Genomic DNA, 17684 nt, shown 5'->3' on the forward strand with positions numbered 1-17684 from the left:
CTTGGCAGACTTCGATGCAGTGTTCCTTCTGCTCCTGGATCAGCAGCCTGGGGATGAACCTGGCAGCAACACAGCGCATGTTCAAATCACACGTGAGGATTACCTGGGCTGTTCTGTATGACACACCGACAATGGCAGCAATGTTGTGGAGTGTTCTCCGACGATCCTCATGCACAAGTTGCCGAATGGTTTCGACATTTTTGGGGGTTGAGCTCATTGAAGGTCTTCCTGATCTCTCATCGTCTTCCAGTGATGTTCTTCTGCTCTTGAAGCACGCGTGCCACTCAAAACACCTCAAACGACTCATTGCAGCATTGCCATAAACTTTCCAAATCACGTCATATGTCTCTGTTGCAGATTTGCCCAGTTTCACAGAATTTCACGTTTGCTCTTTGTTCTAACTTGCTGTCCATGATGAAATCGCAGATGTGGTAATGCAGGTGGTCAGAATAGCATCAGTTGCACAGCTCCTGATGTATACAGAACGATGTCTTTTGGTACACTGACTTATGAAGGTAGGTGCTCCCTGTGACTGTGCGTACAGCCTTGTGCTACCATCTGTTGGCATGTTACAAACCTAGTCTCAAAACATTTTGATACCACCTCGTATATATACATATATATTGCTGAATATATATTATTCAGCAAGACACTTTTTTTGTGTGTGTATATATCTTGATTAAATGAATTAATTTTCAGAAAGAAATTAAAACCTTTTTATTATTATTTATTTTGTCAAACAAAATAATTATTACTTAACAATCCTCATTATTACTCATTATCATAATGGGTCACTTCTTCAGCCAAATGTAGAACCTTGATGTAAATGTCAATGCTGGTTAACAGTTTTCTTTATATTTATGAAGACTGAACAGAGGCTTGTAAAAGAACCTGCTGGTCTGCATCTGAAACAAGTTTTCGTAGCTTCTCAAGAAAAGGCTGCACATTCACTGTTAGCCATTCTTCCACTGTGCTAGGATAGTAAACTTCAATAAGAGCTTCATGTAAATGGGTATATAATGCCTCCATATTGACCAAAAGACTGAAAAAATAATTATAAGAGAAAGAATGTATCAGCTAAAAGGGGATATTTGTGTGTGTGAGAGAGAGAGAGAGAGAGATGGTAAAAGGAAAGATTCTTTCAACTACATAAGAAACTGTGACAGAATCAAAATATTTAAATGCATGAGCTCAGAATGTTCTAAATGCAATGTCAAAATAACTTTATTTCAAATAACATTTTACAATAGCACCAGAAAGTAAGTATTACATTACTTTGCTGATGAGAGTACACTCCATTCCTCCTTTTCATTCAACAAACCTTGTAGTGCTCAAGTATTAAAGTCTTCACAATCTACCACGACCAGTGACCTGAACTCAGATCTTCTAGCTATATCTCAGTGGAGCAAGGACAACCTTGTAAACTTCAATGCTACCAAACTCAGTTCTGTCTGATCTCTAGCAAGAAAGAGCTTTCCCCCCCCCCTTACCTTCAATAATACTGTGATATTCAAACACAATCAGATTTCTCTTCTTGGACGGACCTGCACCTCTGATCTTACCTGGCACAACCACATTTCAACTATAGCTTCTGCGGCTTCCAAAAAAACTCTGTGTACTTTTTTCACACAAGACGTTACTCTCTCAATACATCTTTCTCTCTCTCTCTTTCTCTCACACACACACACAGATACTTTCATGGACAGTGTTCTGCTGAATTGGCCACTATTATTCCTCCACTCTCCTTCAAAATCATTAAAACAAGAGCCAGTGCTAACCAACACCTTTTTACAGTCCATCTTGAAACTCACCAAACCAACTTTCACCGCCTCCTCTTTCATTCCGTCTGCTTCTGTCCTTTGGAACGGTCTCTCCCACACTGCCTTCCCAAAAGATTACAACTCTCAGCTTTTCAAAATGTGAACAGATTTCTCCTTTCTTCTATTCCTCTTGCCCACACATGGCACCGATGTGCTATAGGTCATGTGGCCTTTCAAGTGCGGATCAGATATAAAAACTTAGTATTGTCATTTGTTAGGAATAGTTGGAATTTCTGTACAGCCACTAAGGTTATTAAGGTAGTGTCAATTATGCCTTAATCACACATGTTTGTCTATTTTTTTTTTTTTCAGGAGAAGACAAATAACACGTATAGACCCTGGTCAGATGATACATAAGCAAATGATTGTCTCTCCATTTTTTTTTTTTTCCCACTTGTCAATGCATGTAATAGCATTTTTAAGCAGTCATGTGCATGCATAAATGACAAAGCATTTATTTCCACCAGATATGCAAAAAAAAAAAAGTTATTGTGAATAGCTTGGCATGCTTACGCATAACTGTTGTATTAATTTGTGTAGCACTTTTCACTTCACTAAGAACTTTATCTTTGTTTTAAACAATAGTACTGCAAAGTATGTTTAACCCGTGGTCTATCTCAGTGTCAGATATGCAACTGTCACTAAATTTAATCATTTTAATCTAGTGACAATGGTGAATAAAATTCAAAGTAGGGATGCTGTTACTTCCAGTGAAAAGAAGTATGTAGTGTAACCTGTTTATGCATCTTTTCATTAGAAGCAACAGCATTCTTACTTTGAATTTTATCCACCATTATTCATCACAATAAAATAAAAGTTATAAACAGTTTATAATTCACGATGAAACACCAAAACACAAAGAGATGTAGCAAGTAATGACATCGTAAACAAACAGTTCGCAAACATTGCACACTGCTTCATTGGAGCATCATGTCGCTACAACCATCTTGAGCGAATGCATAAATGAGAACTGGCCATAATTGAAAAGTGCTGTATGAGAGGATTGTTGTAATCTGAGGTATTACTGTATTTGTTTATTTTGTAGGACAAGAAACCTTGCCATTATTATTATCAACAGACCTCCATGGAATCAAGAGACTCATTGTGGGAGGTCCCACTCTCACACGCATTCACTCTCCCTGCACTCACCACATTCTCAAGCATTCCAATCACCTGCCACTCTCCAATAAAAATATTTACTCCTCACACCCACCTTATCCAGCTTCCAGGGGTGGCCTCTCATTCTCTGTCTTCTCCAGATATTCTATGAAAAATCTCATCCATGTTAATCTGGTAATTATCCCTTACCAACTTATATGTCTCAATCATATCTCCCCTATTCCTTCTCTCCACCAAGCTCTGTAATTTGCATTCTCTCAATCTGTCCTCATATTCCAGAGACCAGAAATCAACTAAGTCCGTCACTGATGAACCCTCTCCAACATCTCATCATTCTTTTGAAAACCTGACGACCAAATTTGTGCACAGAAATCCATATGCAGTCTGATCAAAGCCTTGTACAATGGAATCAAAACATACATACTTCTTCATGTCAATGTTCTCCGCATCATTCTCATAATCTGCTGTGTTGTCCTCACAATTTTAGCAAAATGTCCATGAAATTTCAAGTCCCTATCCACCATTACCTACAGATTGTTCATCTCCTCCACCTCCTCTAAAATATCTCCATTTTGAGATTTTCTATATCATTATATCTTTAAGATAGTTCAAGATAATAATTTTTAAAATAAAATTTTGCTGAAAATATTCAAACTAGCATGCCATATACTGTATATTGAAAACAAACAATGCACATGACCTGTGTGGAAGGAACATAATATATAATCAAGAAAATTTGAAGCAAAACACATGGAAGCATCATGCCATTGTGAACTACTTCACAGTGCTTTTGCCAAGAGTTGCTTTCTAATTTCGAATGGCACAACTTTGTGACAGAGTGTAAACATTGTAAACAATGTAGTTAAAGCCACCATTAAATAAGCATGTGTTGACTAATTTTCTAGTGTCTTGCATAAACATTTTGATATTAGAAAATTATCTTTCAGCATTGGCTATGGATAAAAGGAAGAGCGAAATAGCAAGTGTCAATAACAAAAAAGTGAAAAAGTTATCACTTCAGAGTAAAAACTGAATTAAGTGACACATAATAAAGTGATAAGATAGCAAAAATCACCCTATTATATGTCACTTTAATTCATTTTATGAAGCAAAAGTATGAACATACAAAAAGAAACAAGTTGAATTAGCTTCAAACTGTAAAAAACAACTTATGGATATTTGACTAATCTACTAGAATACACTAGAATGTAGACAAAGTTATGAGCTGTTACTGTGATGTGCACACAGAAAAAAGAAACAAAAGTCAATATTTGTCCAAATATTTCTTGCAATTTTTAAAATACATTTTATTTGAAATCTTTTAAAAAACATTTTGTCATCTTTATAGTAATATTGGCAATAAAAAATGGTAAATGTAATTTAAAAAATTTAGTAAAGATTTTGAAAGTTGATAGATGAGTTACTTTTTTTCACTGCTCATTATATTTGATTAACATGTTTCACTGTTAGCATGTGGCAATTTTCTCATATAAAGTGAGGAATTCCCATATTCAACTTCAGGACTTACATAAATTATTACAGAAATGATCCAAAAGAATACTAAAATAAGGTATATTTTGATTCTGAACCTGACAGTGAAAAGAGAGAGGGGTCTCAATTGATCTCCACTGTGAAATAAAGAAAGAAAGTCTAGAAGTGAATAAAGAAGTTAACATCTGTTATATAGATTTTGAGAAAGCTTTTGACTATGTAAAATGGGATCAGATGGTGGAAGTAATGGAAAAGATTGGTATAAATTGGAAAGACAGAAGGCTAATTATCTCACTATACATGGGACAAACTGCCATGGTGAGAGACATATATGGTACAACAGAACCAGGTATCATTGGATGAGGAGTAAGACAAGGCTGTTCTCTGTCACCAATTTTGTTCAACGTGTATTCCGAAGCAATGCTAAAAGAAGCACTGGAGAATTCAGAAGGAATAAAGATTGGAGGTAGACAGATATTTGCAATAAGATACGCAGATGACAAGGCATTACTATCAAACACTGAAGCAGGACTACAACATCTGTTGAACAGATTACTGAAATCCTGTATCAATTATGGAATGAAAATTAACATCAGAAAAACAAAGGTAATGAAAATAGCAAGGAAAGAGGCAAATATGGATATCAGAATAAATGGGGAAAAATTGAATCAAGTAAAGACATTTAAATATCTAGGAAGTGTTATTAGCAGTGATGGAAGATGTAAAAGTGACATAAAAGCAAGAATAGCGATGGGAAGAGATGCCTTTAATAGAAAATGGAATTTATTCAGAAGTAAAATGGATAGAAACCTAAAGAAAAGACTAATAAAATGTTATGTGTGGAGTGTTGCCCTCTATGCATCTGAAACTTGGACACTGAAGAAAGAAGAAAATAAGATTTTGGAAAGCTTTAAGATGTGGATTTGGAGAAGGATGGAAAAAATCAAATGGACAGATAAAATAATTAATGAAGAGGTGTTTTAAAAAAGAGCAGAAGTATGTTAAGGAGGATAAAAAGAAGCAAGGGACACTGGATCGGAAATATTCTGAGAGGGAATGGAATCATCAATCATCAGAGATGCCATCGAAGGAAAAATAGACGGAAAAAGACCCAGAGGAAGAATAAGGAAAACAATGCTAGATGACATGCTCAATGGAGACAGGTACACAACCTTGAAAGAGGAGGCTCAGAACAGAAGAGAGTGGAAGGAAAGTTTCTGCTACTAAAAGAAGAACCTGCTCAATTGCAGAATACTAAAGAATTCTTATGTAGATGCTGTTGTAAAACATGGCACACAAACATGGGGAATTCCAATTTGAAGAGAGATGCCCATGACTTTCCAGAGCTTCTCTGGAGACTTTCTCAAACTTCTTCCACAACAGCAGTATGCAGCCTTCCCGTTGATCTTGGATGATGCACAGAACAGCCCGTTTCCACAAAATTCTTGTGATATGTGTAGATCATGTGCCTACTAGGAAGTTCTTAACCGTATTGCGTATGGAAATTAATCTGAACTTGTGTTGCAGATTTCATTTTCTCAAACCAAAACACACAAAGTGCTCACTCCGCACTATCGATAGTTGGCATTTTCAAATAGAGTTGTAAAAATTGACATGACTAAAAATTGATTTGTTTCACTACATTATGATACTCACTCAGCTTTTGTATATCTTCCAAGTTATTCTCTATTCTCCTGCAAGATGGATACACCCTTTTGAAACACACCCTGTATTACTGTTGAGAAAGTAACTGCTATTATCCATATACTTACATGTGAGCCTTTGGAAGAAACTGGTCAATATGAATAGGATTAGTTCGATTATGTGCAACTTGGTAATTGCTAAAAGCACCTTCAATGCTACAGAAAATGAAACAAAAATTCCTAATATAATTTAACATTTAAACTTTCCATTTAGTTACATTTGTCAATAATTTATATATTTCTGCTGAATATTATTATATGTTGCATTATAATTAATGAAGCAAAATAGACACCCAATGCTCAGCATTATAACAACAGGCAAGAATACATCAGCCTTTTGGCTGAATGAATGAAAGCACTACTATGAATAAAAATAGTTGAGTACAAATTCTTTTTTTTTTTTTTAATTTCCTTCTTAAGAGTTTCTTGCTAAGCAAAGTGGAACAAATTCAAACACTTAACTTAAAAACCAGCTTGGGACAGTACAATAGATGGAAAAGTTGGAAAGACTGAGATCAGTGGATTGTGACAGCTAGTTAAGAAACATTCATTGGAAGACTGTATATTTTCAGTGGAGGGGAAAAAAAGCAATCTGGAGCAAAATGGATGACCTAGAGAAATCAAACAGGAAGTGAGGATGGAAAAGAAGTTATTGAAAGAGTATCAAAAGACAGGTGGAGAATAGTTGCATGAGGAGTATTAAGCTCCAACAAGGAAGGAGACTAATAAAATAAGGAAGGCAAAAATTATAATATGAGAAAGAGAATATTAGCACTGTTATGTGACCAATAGGAGAAGTATAACTAAAGATGAACTACCTTGCTGGATGAAGATAGTAGTCATGCAACCCATGTAGATGAAATAATGGAGCTGTTTAACCAATCAAATAGTTATTAACCACCCAACCGGCCAAGATGTATATATATATATACATCCAGGTTACCATGGATGCTTAGTGCATATTAAAATTGTAATACCATTGATATTACATTGAAATATATGTTGGATACGAAGTGTAGAGGAGTTGTGTGTTTCATCCATATTGACGGCGAAGTGGTTGTTAGGTGCTCGTTTAAGCTAACTAGCAGGTTTAAGGGAATTAATACAGCATAATTAAACCTGTGTTTAATTATTTCTCTATGCTGTATTCATTCCATTAAACCTAATTATATGTTAATTGATCACTTGATTAATGAGTTTCACCCTAGTAAAGAAAGTTTTATTCCACAGGGATAAGGGAGGGTTGAAAGATCAGAAGGGAATAAGAGAATGTATATTGAATGCTAAATTAGTAAGGCAGTGAAAATGGATGAAATTTTACACATCTTAAGGGATAATGATAAGGAACTAGCATGGCCACTGAAGTTGTTTTAATTGAGCAAGTCCCTAAGGAAGGCAGTTCAGTTCCATTAATGTAATACACAGCTTATGATCTCTTCATCCCAAAACATATGACCTCACACCTAGCTACTTTAAACTTGCAGCTATTTACTTTTGTCCATACAGCCAGTCTAGTAAGTCATCCTGCAAGATCTCTATATTATCTTCAACTGACTATTGCTCTTCCCAGTTTTTCATCATCAGCAAACAACTGAATATTTTCCATCAAATCATTTCCTATATCACTGATGAACAAATTATACAGTAGAGGTCCAAGTACTGAGCTCTGCAGTACCATTAGTCACCTGCCCTTGAATCAATTCCTCCATAAACCACTCTCTAATCCAAATCACAAACTTCACATCCATCCCCATATGTTCCAATTTATGCAGGGTTCCAAGCAGTATCCTGACAGAATGCCTCTGCAAAGTACAATTTCACTGTGTATACACTAATTCCTTAATCCAATCTGTCTCTTTATTTGCAAATTACTAAGACAAGACATACCCTTCACAAAACCATGTTGTCTCCTATAAAGGATCATACTGCTGTCTGCCCAGTCCTGAATTCTGACTTTTGCCAACTTCTCCAATACCTTAACCACCACTTGCAAGACAATGATTGGCCTATTATTTGCTACTCCTGTCTTGGAACCTCCTTTATGCAGCCAAACTATTTTGTCCTCTTTCCAATCCCTATTCACCTTCCCAGAACTGCAGCTTAAATTAAAGAGCTTGGTCAGATGAGGTACCAATTTCCTTGCACATTCTCACAATACATGGACTCACATCCACCCTAATCCCATGGCACTGTTCACGTTAAGGTTCTGTAATATCGTAAACAACCCCAATTCATCTACTTCTATTTTCACATTACAATATCACACTAGGCATTGCAATATCTCCTTGGCCTGTACAACATCGCAAAATGATCACTCAATAAATCAGCTATTTTGTTTACTCCTGTTATCTCCTTATCATCAGCACTCAGTAAAATCATCCTTCCACAGTCATTCTTCCTTTAACTTCCCACATAGAGAATTAATTCTCTGGGATTTCTTTCCTTTGGCCCCATCAGCTAGCTTTCTTTCATAATTAGCTTTGGCTTTCCATACCATACAGGGTTACCATTCTTGCTGATCACTTTTTTTCTTTATGTTCCATCCACAACTTTTTTCTGCAACTCCTGTTTAATGATGCTATTCATCCATCTAATTGCATGATTTATCCTCCTGACAGTCTGACTACTTTTTTCAAACAGCCCTTTCATCATCTCCCATATGCTGCTAATGTCTCTCACATCTTAAATTTATTTGCTATAGCACTGTTCTAAGTCGGTTCCTCAGCTTTTCATAAGCAGTTACTTTTTAATTCTATATAAAGCTCTCTTTAACAGAAAAACTCTGCATTATGACATTATCCCAAGTCAAGCCTACATGATCTGCTTTTCCCAAAGCAGAGGAAGTATGGCTACATTGGTTACTGCAAGATGATATGATGAAATCCAGCACTTCCCTAGCTGAAATCCTCCATATTAATTACTCATCCTGCACTCACTGTACTAAGTTGTCACTGCAAGACATCTACATTCTCCCTTATATTTCCCTCCCCTCCTGCAGTGAACAGTAGCAACAAACAATATATATTTCATCCTTTTTGGTTTCTGTCTCACACCAGACAGCTTCATATTGAACTGCCATCTGCATCCCTGTCCTCTTGATGTACTGCTACTCTTTTTGACTTCAATTCTTCTAGTATCAGCAAAATTCCCCTCCTCCAATTTGTTCCCTCTGAAAATCCCCCTTTGCATTCTATCCTTATAATGTGTATTTGGCCAAGTTGAACTAACAATGCCAAAAACTCCTCTCCTTTATTCCAAATACTTCTTGCATTAGTATACATAAACTCAATATGCCCTTTATCCTCCATTACACCTTGTATTATCTCACTGAAGTTAAGAACCTCTGCACTTTCCAACTCACTCTGATCAATACTTTCTCAAGACACCCAACTCTAAATCTATTTAAATGCAAATCATTCTTATATAAGTCCTCCTGTCCATCACACACAACCTTCCTTTTACACCACACCTGCACAGTGAACATTTACAATTAGCTCATCTTCTCAGTTCAACTGCATCATACCATGGCAACATACAACTTTTTTCTACTATTCTTGTTCATTTATATCAGCAATTGTTTCACATTTTCTCACATACCACAGTTGTCAACTGGTACTAATGATTTAGTACCCTTACATCTGCATCCTTACAGTCTGCTAACACTCTTTATCTTGGCCCCTGGGAAACATGTCATCAAAAAGTCTCAAGCACTCCTTTTAAAGCAACATATAAAAAATTCAGTCCTCATTTGCTCTTTCATACTCTGCTTTCTCTCCTTTTGCATCTCTTCAATACCAGTTGCCAGACATTTCTCTAACTGTTCTATCTCATATTTTATTCTCTGAAGAATTTCACACGAGCTCTCTCTCTGTCATTATCATCAGATCATTCTTTTCATTTTCTATCATTTCATTTTTGCTACCACCTGTACCACGTGGATCCTTACTTGTTCCCAACACTTATTTGAAACAACAACCTGATCGATGTTAGCACATTTTCTCGTGTTTCATTGTTCAACATACCACTGTCATTCTTTTTACTCTCCCTACACTTCTGAAACATGACATCCCCCCACACAGAGTGAAACATGCCCAAACCAAATACAGGCAGTAAATAAGCAGGCTTCAGGGCTTTCCAACAGTGTCACAATAGACAAATATGGGTAAGCAAGGAGATCTTAGCGACTTTGATCATGGACATATTATCAGTGACAGATGAGGTGTTCTATCACCCAAGTGGTAAGAACCCTAGGGTTCTCAAGGGCAACTGTATCAAGGGTCTACCTTGAGTATACCATCAATGGACATACCAGTACCCAGCAAGCAAGTAGTGGCTAACCACACACCACTGATGACCAAGGTCAATGCAGACTTTCTAGGTTCGTATAGATCAAACACAGGAAATGGCAGCACAAAAATCACATCCAGTTTCACTGTCGGAGATCCAAGCAGCATCAGAAAGCAAACAGTATGGCATACCATGGGCTATGGGAGCTGACACTCCAATCATGTACCACTGTTGACACCCATTCATCAGGCATTACGCCTCACCCGGTGTCAGGACCATCAAACTGGTCTGCAGAGCAGATTAGAGTTCTGTGGTCTGGTCTGGTCTGCTCTGCTCTGCAGACCAGTTTGATGGTCCTGACACCGGGTGAGGCGTTACCAGTTGTACCGAGCTGATGGGAAGGTGCGGGTATGGTATCGACAGCATGAGGCCATGGCCCCCATCATGCCAGGTAAACTCTGTTAAAGGATGTAGTGGCTCTGTGATGGTTTGGGGAGCCCTCTCATGTGACACATTAGGTCCCTAAATGTGTCTGGAGAGGTCCTTAAACATGGCGAGCTACCAGAATGTGGTGGCTGATCACCTAAACACTTTCATGACATTTGCACATCCTGCAGCTGATGGTCTGGTTCAGTAGGACAATGCGCTGCCCCACTGAGCTATAACCACACAGGCACGGCTTAAGGAATGCTCAACTGAGTTTGGGACAATCCAGTAGCCCCAAGTTCCCCAGATTTAAATCTGATTGAATCTCTCTGGAATGCCATAGAGCAAGACATCAGATCCATAAATCCAAGATGGATATCTAAGGTGCAGTTGTGGACAATGCTGCAACAGGCATGGCTAATTACCTCTAGCAACCCTCTCTGACATCTGGTGGAGTCAATGCCTTGGAGAGTACAGGCAGTTTGTTATTTGTGCTAGAGGAGGACAAACTATTTTTTTTTAGGTAAGTATCTCTAATGTTTTGTGCATTGCATATATTACTAAGCTCAAAAATATTCTTGATAGAAAACTAGTAATTATAACAAAGTGTTCATGTTGTCCCCATAAGTTTGAAATGACTATACTGAGTCATAAAAAAAATCATGATTTTTTTAGTGTTAACTGATTAGGGAAAAGATATTCTGAGTTAGGTAGATATGGGATCAAATTTATGAATATGTTGTCAATATACATAGCAAACTTTGGGCTCTACAGGGAGGGAATCTAGACCACTTTGATCAAAACTTTCCAAATAAAGTGATGAAAAAGAGGGTGACAAAGCTCAATGATAGTTTTATTTTTCTGTAGATAATATTCGTTTTGCACTTCATATGCATGTTGGTGGTAGCCTTGAAAGAAACAGAGAATAATTAATGATTTCACTTTTTTTGGGGGGGGGGGTGCTTAAGGGTCAAAGCTGTATAACTGAGAGGAGACCTCCACATAGCCTTTAAAGGAATGTGGAGAACTGACCAGGGCTTCTGACCTAACGTCCAATCCTCACCTTCTCGTGGTGCACCCTGTTGGGTATCTACTTGGATACTGAACGAAATGAGGATGGGCTGGCAATTTGGGATTTAGCCGACCAAATTGTATTCTTATTGGTTAAACCAAAATAAAAAATGATGGTACAACATGACAAAATTTCATGCCGGCTGGGGCATTGCCCGGTTAAACAAGGCCCCTGTTGTTTTCACCAGGGAACCAGGGCGAACAGCGAAAAGTCAGCTACTGGAACAAATCTGAAAACAAACCCCAACTCAACATCACCAGAGTTAAAGATCGGTACTATCAATGTAAGAAGCCTGAATGGCAAAGAAATAGAGCTAGCTGACGAATTAGATAAGTACCAGATTGACATAATAGGGGTGACTGAAACAAAAAAGACAAAAACTGGCAAGATCTTTCTGAGCAATAAATACAAAATGTTATATTCAGGCAATGACAATCAAGGAAAAGGAGGAGTAGCCATAGTATTCAACACAAAATAAGAGGCTAATCTTCTTGAATGGCAGTCAGTCTCAAGTAGAGTAATGTGGGCAAATATGAGAATGGGGAACTGGACAATGAGACTTATTTGTGCCTATGGTCCCACAGAAGGTTCTACTAAGGTAGAAGTGGAGGAATTTTTTGAGGCTTTAGAAAAAGCAACTGACACAATGAAAAAGGAAAAGTTGGTTCTTGTTGGGGATCTAAATAGCAGAGCAGGAATTGATTGTCAGACATACAAAAATGTTTTGGGAAAATTTGGAGAAAAGAGCAAAGCTAATAATAATGGCAAATATCTGTTGGATTTCTGCTCAGGACATGGACTGGTTATTACTAACACCATGTTCCAACATAAAAATGTGCACAAATTCACATGGAGAGAAGAGGCTAGGAATAAGAAAAGTCTCATTGACTATGTTATTGTTGATACTGATGTTTTCTCCCTGGTGCAGGACACCAGAGTGTACAGAGGATTTGAAATTGGAAGTGATCACTATTTAGTCTTGAGCAGGATAAAATTGAATTTCATATTGAAAAGAATGACATATAAGAAAGTTTTAAAGCGAATAAAAGTTGAGCAGCTCTCAGATGTGAACTGTAGACTAAAATACATAAAGATTATTGAAGGAAAAATGAAAGAGTTTGAGAACAGGAACCAAACCTTGGGAATTCAGTGGCAAGCCTTGAAGAAAACCATGATTGATTCAGCTAGAGAGGCATGTGATGAAGTTGTATGCAAGGATAGAAAAATTAGAACTCCATGGTGGCCACAGGAAGTTAAAGAGGCAGTGAAGGAAAGGAAGAAAGCATATCAAAAGTTCCTGTCAAATAAGTCAGCTTGTGCTCTTAGAGAATATAGAGACAAATGCAAGAATGCTAAACACTGTGTAAAACTAGCTAAACAAAAGTCATGGGAGGACTTTGGCAAGAATATAGAAAATAAATATCAAGAAGGTGGCAAAATATTCTGGAGGTTGTTAAAGAAGCTTAGGAATGGAGGAAAGAGCCGTAAAAGGAGTCAGAGATGATAAAGGTGACATGAAAACGGGAGAAAAAGATATTATTGAAGTATGGAGTAATTATTTTGAAAAACTGCTAAATGAAACAATCAGTGATAGCACAGTGGTAAAAAACACTGACCAGTCATGCGGTCAGGAATACATATCCATACTTGAAGTAGAAAAAGCCATCAAAGGCTTGAAATGTGGAAAGGCAGCAGGAGTAGATGATATTCGACCAGAAATACTGAAGTATGGTGGTATAAGAGTCTTATAGTGGCTTCATTGCATAGTTCAGAAAGCATGGACAGAGGGACGAATTCCCAATGATTGGAGTAGAGCTCTCATAGTACCCATATATAAAAAGGGAAATAAAACTGAATGTGAGAATTACAGAGGTATTTCCCTACTGAGTGTTCCTGGCATGATCTATGCAAGCATACGTGAGAAACAGTTGAGAAGAATTTTGGAAGAAAAGCTTGGTGAAGAACAAGCTGGTTTCAGATCAAACAGAGGCTGTCAGGATCAGATCTTCACTTTACAACAAACAGTCGAGAAAGCATGGGAATATAACAAAGATCTCTATTTAAGTTTTGTCGATTTGGAAAAGGCATATGACAAGGTGCCAAGAGAGAAGCTATTCAATGCGCTGCAGTTATATGGTGTGAATGGAGCATTATATCAAGCAATACTTAGTCTTTATTTGAGTTGTAAGTCAGCAGTTAGAATTGAAGGAAGTACAGGAAGATGGTTAATGTTAAATCTGGTGTGAGACAAGGATGTACATTATCCCCTCTGTTATTCATTATCTATATGGATCACATTATGAAGGAAAGTGGTATTAAACATGATATCAAAATTGGAGATATTAATATCAGCTCTTTGCTTTATGCAGATGATGTTATACTTCTAAATAAATCTGCTACAAGTCTGCAGGATTCTCTGACTAAATTGAATAGCTGTTGTAATAGATATGGTATGAAGATCAGCAATAAAAAGACAAAGAGAATGAAAATAGGCAGAATCATTGAAAATGTCAACTGTGTTGTGAATGGAGAACCTGTGGAACAAGTAAAACATTTCAGCTACTTAGGCACGATTTTTACTGAAGATGGTAAATTAAATATAGAAATAGACAACAGAATCAGCAGGGCTGGTATGGTGGGAAGTCAATTGAATAAATTCATTTGGAATAAGAGAGAAATTAGTCAGAACACTAAATTAGCTGTATACAAGACAGTGTTCAAACCAGTTTTAACTTATGGATCTGAGAACTGGGTCAGAAGTAAAACACTTGACTAAAGACTAGAGACCGCAGATATGAGAGTCCTGAGAAAGATCATAGGTGTAAACAGATGGCATCAATGGCAATATCATATTAAAAATGAGGATATTAGGAAAGAACTTGACATTGTCAGCATCCAGGGATGCGTTAGCAGAGCTAATCTCAAGTGGTATGGTCATCTAAACAGAATGGGCAAGGAAAGATTAGCAAAACTAGTGTTCTCAGCCAGGTTGGCAGCAAAACGACCCAGAGGTAGACCAAGATATAGGTGGATTGATACGGTACAAAGTGCCTTAGACAATAGAAATATAAGATCTGATAATATTGGAGTCTTGACAAGTAACAGACTGATTTGGAAGAAAATTGTAGATAGGAAGTTAGTAATGATGTAATTTTTTTCATGTAGTACTATCATATCCTGTACACCCTTTGAGGGTACATGACAGGAATTTGATGATGACTTTTTTTTTTTAATATTGATCTCATATGTGAGAGGTCTAAGGACCTATAAACAGATCAGTGCCATGTTTGGGGTGTGTAGATAAAAACTCATAAGTTTACTGACATCATTTTTTTGAAGAGTTGCAAGTTGCAGTTGTTTGGAAATGCCTCTTTTATTTCATCTACTTCTGTTCTCTGTTACAGAAGATAGAGGTAGATGGAATAAAAGAGGAAGAGAAGAAGTAGGTGTGACATGTTTGCAGTTGAACAGCAAAAGGAGTGCTAGGCAGCTGCTGCCGTGTAACTCTTTATTAACATGCAACAGAACGTGAAGGAATGGTGGCTGCCAGTTCAGTAGAGCAATGACTATTATATTATCTGTAAAATAGACACAGAGCCAAACACTGTGTCTGGCTTAAGAGTTGGCTGGGTGTAAAATAGCATCCTGAATGAAAGATAATGCCTAATTTTTTGGATGATGAGGATGCTACTGATGTGATAGAGAGAGACTACAGGTGAATACTAGTGAAAGCAGAGAGATCTGATCTTGTCTGGTGATTTGTGTATTACTGATTGTAAGGGAACACGCGCTAAGATTTGTTTTGAGAGAAGAGGCAAGACTAAGTTTTGGTGGATCAGTGTTTAAGGCACTATCTTGATGCTTGGGATATATGCTGACTGCATGGTTTGTCAAAAGAGTAGGATGAATGGAGAATACCATTGTCTGCAAAGCTGTGGATAGGATTAGTGGTAATGGAGAATAGGTCATTTATGTAAATGAGAAAGAAGGCAGGTAATAGGGCAGAGCCTTCAGGTTCCTGCATTGGTGGTGAAGCTCGAAGAGAGAGAACTGGCAACACAATTCAGAGGGTGGCAATTAACTGTTGATAAAAAAAATTGAACAGTAGTAATTCAATCTTATGTTTGGTTAACCAAGTATTCTTTATATATCCAATGACACACACATACACACCTTGTTAACTAAAAATTCAAATATACCACAGTAATTAAATTTTAATAATATGTAGATATTTCGTCTTAAGTATTTTAAGACATCATCAGTACAATTATTGCAAACAATGCTAGGAATTACATTCAAAGGAACAGTTAGTGCACATGCTTACATTGGAATCCCTCTAGACAGAAATGGAGATGGAACCATCTTGTTTTCATTGGATGTGTATATCAAGAAAGGAGATACTTTGTGATGATTCTTTTTCTAGTGTGAATTTGATGCGAAGATGAAGGTTGTTGATCTTATCTAGAAATGAGTATAGTTCTTGTTCAGAGTGACTCCATAGAAATAACCAACATTGTTAGAATGATCTAAGAAAAATATAACCAAATTACCAGCTGACAAATGGGTTGTAAAACAAGATGGTTCCATCTCCACTTCTGTCTATCGAAAACCAACTTTTTCAGGTCGTTACATCCACAATTCATCTGCTCATCATCCATCTCAAAAATATGGCATCATAAAATCTCTGTATCCAGAGCACATAAATTTTGTTCCTCTGAAGAGTCTTTAAAACAAGAATTGGAAATTATTAAAGATACAGCCAAAAACAACTAAAAAAAAAAAATCATCAGCCATTTCCCTACACATCACCCCAGACAAGAAGAAGACAGTAGAATTCCTATATTGTATAAAGGCATCTCTGAACATCTGTCAAAAATTATGAAGAAATACAAACTCGCTGTTACCAATAAACCAATCAACCAGATCCACAATTTGCTACATTCTCCACAAAAGAAACTCTCATCTGTGATGTTACCTGGCATATACGAAATTCCATGTTCTTGTAAGATGTCGTACCACAGACAAACAGGAAGATCTATAAATAAATGCATCTCTGAACACTAAGACCACATCCGTCTGATCAAACCGCACAAATCTGGCTCGCTCAACATCATCATCATCATCAAATTCCTGCCATGTACCCTCAAGGGGTGTACAGGATATGACAGTACTACATGAAAAAATTACATCATTACTAACTTCCTATCTACAATTTTCCTCCAAATCAGTCTGTTACTTGTCAAGACTCCAACATTATCAGATCTTATATCTCTATCGTCTAAGGCACTTTGTACCGTATCAATCCACCTATATCTTGGTCTTCCTCTGGGTCGTTTTCCTGCCAACCTGGCAGAGAACACTTGTTCTCTCAACAGGGAACACTTGCTCGCTCAACATGGAGCTGAAAACTCTAACCATAGGATCCAATGGAAAAACACCAAGCTGCTACATAGATCCTTATATAAAATGAGCGTTTATATAAAGAAAGTACTGAAGCCTTACGTCACAGACACAATCTAAACCGTAATGGCTGTCACTATCCCAAAGGCCTGGGAAATTATTATTCTCAATTATATAAAATAAATTAATCAGATATATTTTAATTTACAGCAGAATATTTATACTTCCTCAAACATGCTACTGTATGCATAGAGGGATTCCAATGTAAGAATGTGCACTAACTGTTCCTTTGAATGTAATTCCTAGTATTGTTTGTAATAACTGTATTGATGATGTCTTAAGATAATTAAGATGAAATATCTACAT

General features: G+C 37.0%; 1 protein-coding gene across 3 annotated transcripts in view; it reads right to left on the reverse strand.

Moving 5' to 3' along the window:
* Window positions 1–701: 701 nt before the first annotated feature.
* Window positions 702–17684, reverse strand: part of LOC150102983 (hexosaminidase D-like) — a 229779-nt gene continuing 212796 nt past the window's right edge. For 2 of the 3 annotated variants that reach the window (XM_090397339.1, XM_090397338.1), the window contains exons 14-15: window positions 6203–6289; window positions 702–1042 (exon numbers count right to left, since the gene is read on the reverse strand). In XM_090397339.1, coding sequence (XP_090253465.1) covers window positions 859–1042; window positions 6203–6289 — 271 coding nt within the window. In that variant the 3' untranslated portion in view covers window positions 702–858. Of the gene's footprint in view, window positions 1043–6086; window positions 6290–17684 lie in introns of all 3 variants that reach the window. The other variant, XR_016548766.1, reaches the window with a different exon arrangement.

The sequence above is a fragment of the Typopeltis vanoorti genome, chromosome 9 (genome assembly GCF_054136105.1).
Source record: "Typopeltis vanoorti isolate ZY-2024b chromosome 9, IOZ_Tvanoo_1.0, whole genome shotgun sequence".
Lineage (NCBI taxonomy): Eukaryota > Metazoa > Arthropoda > Arachnida > Uropygi > Thelyphonidae > Typopeltis > Typopeltis vanoorti.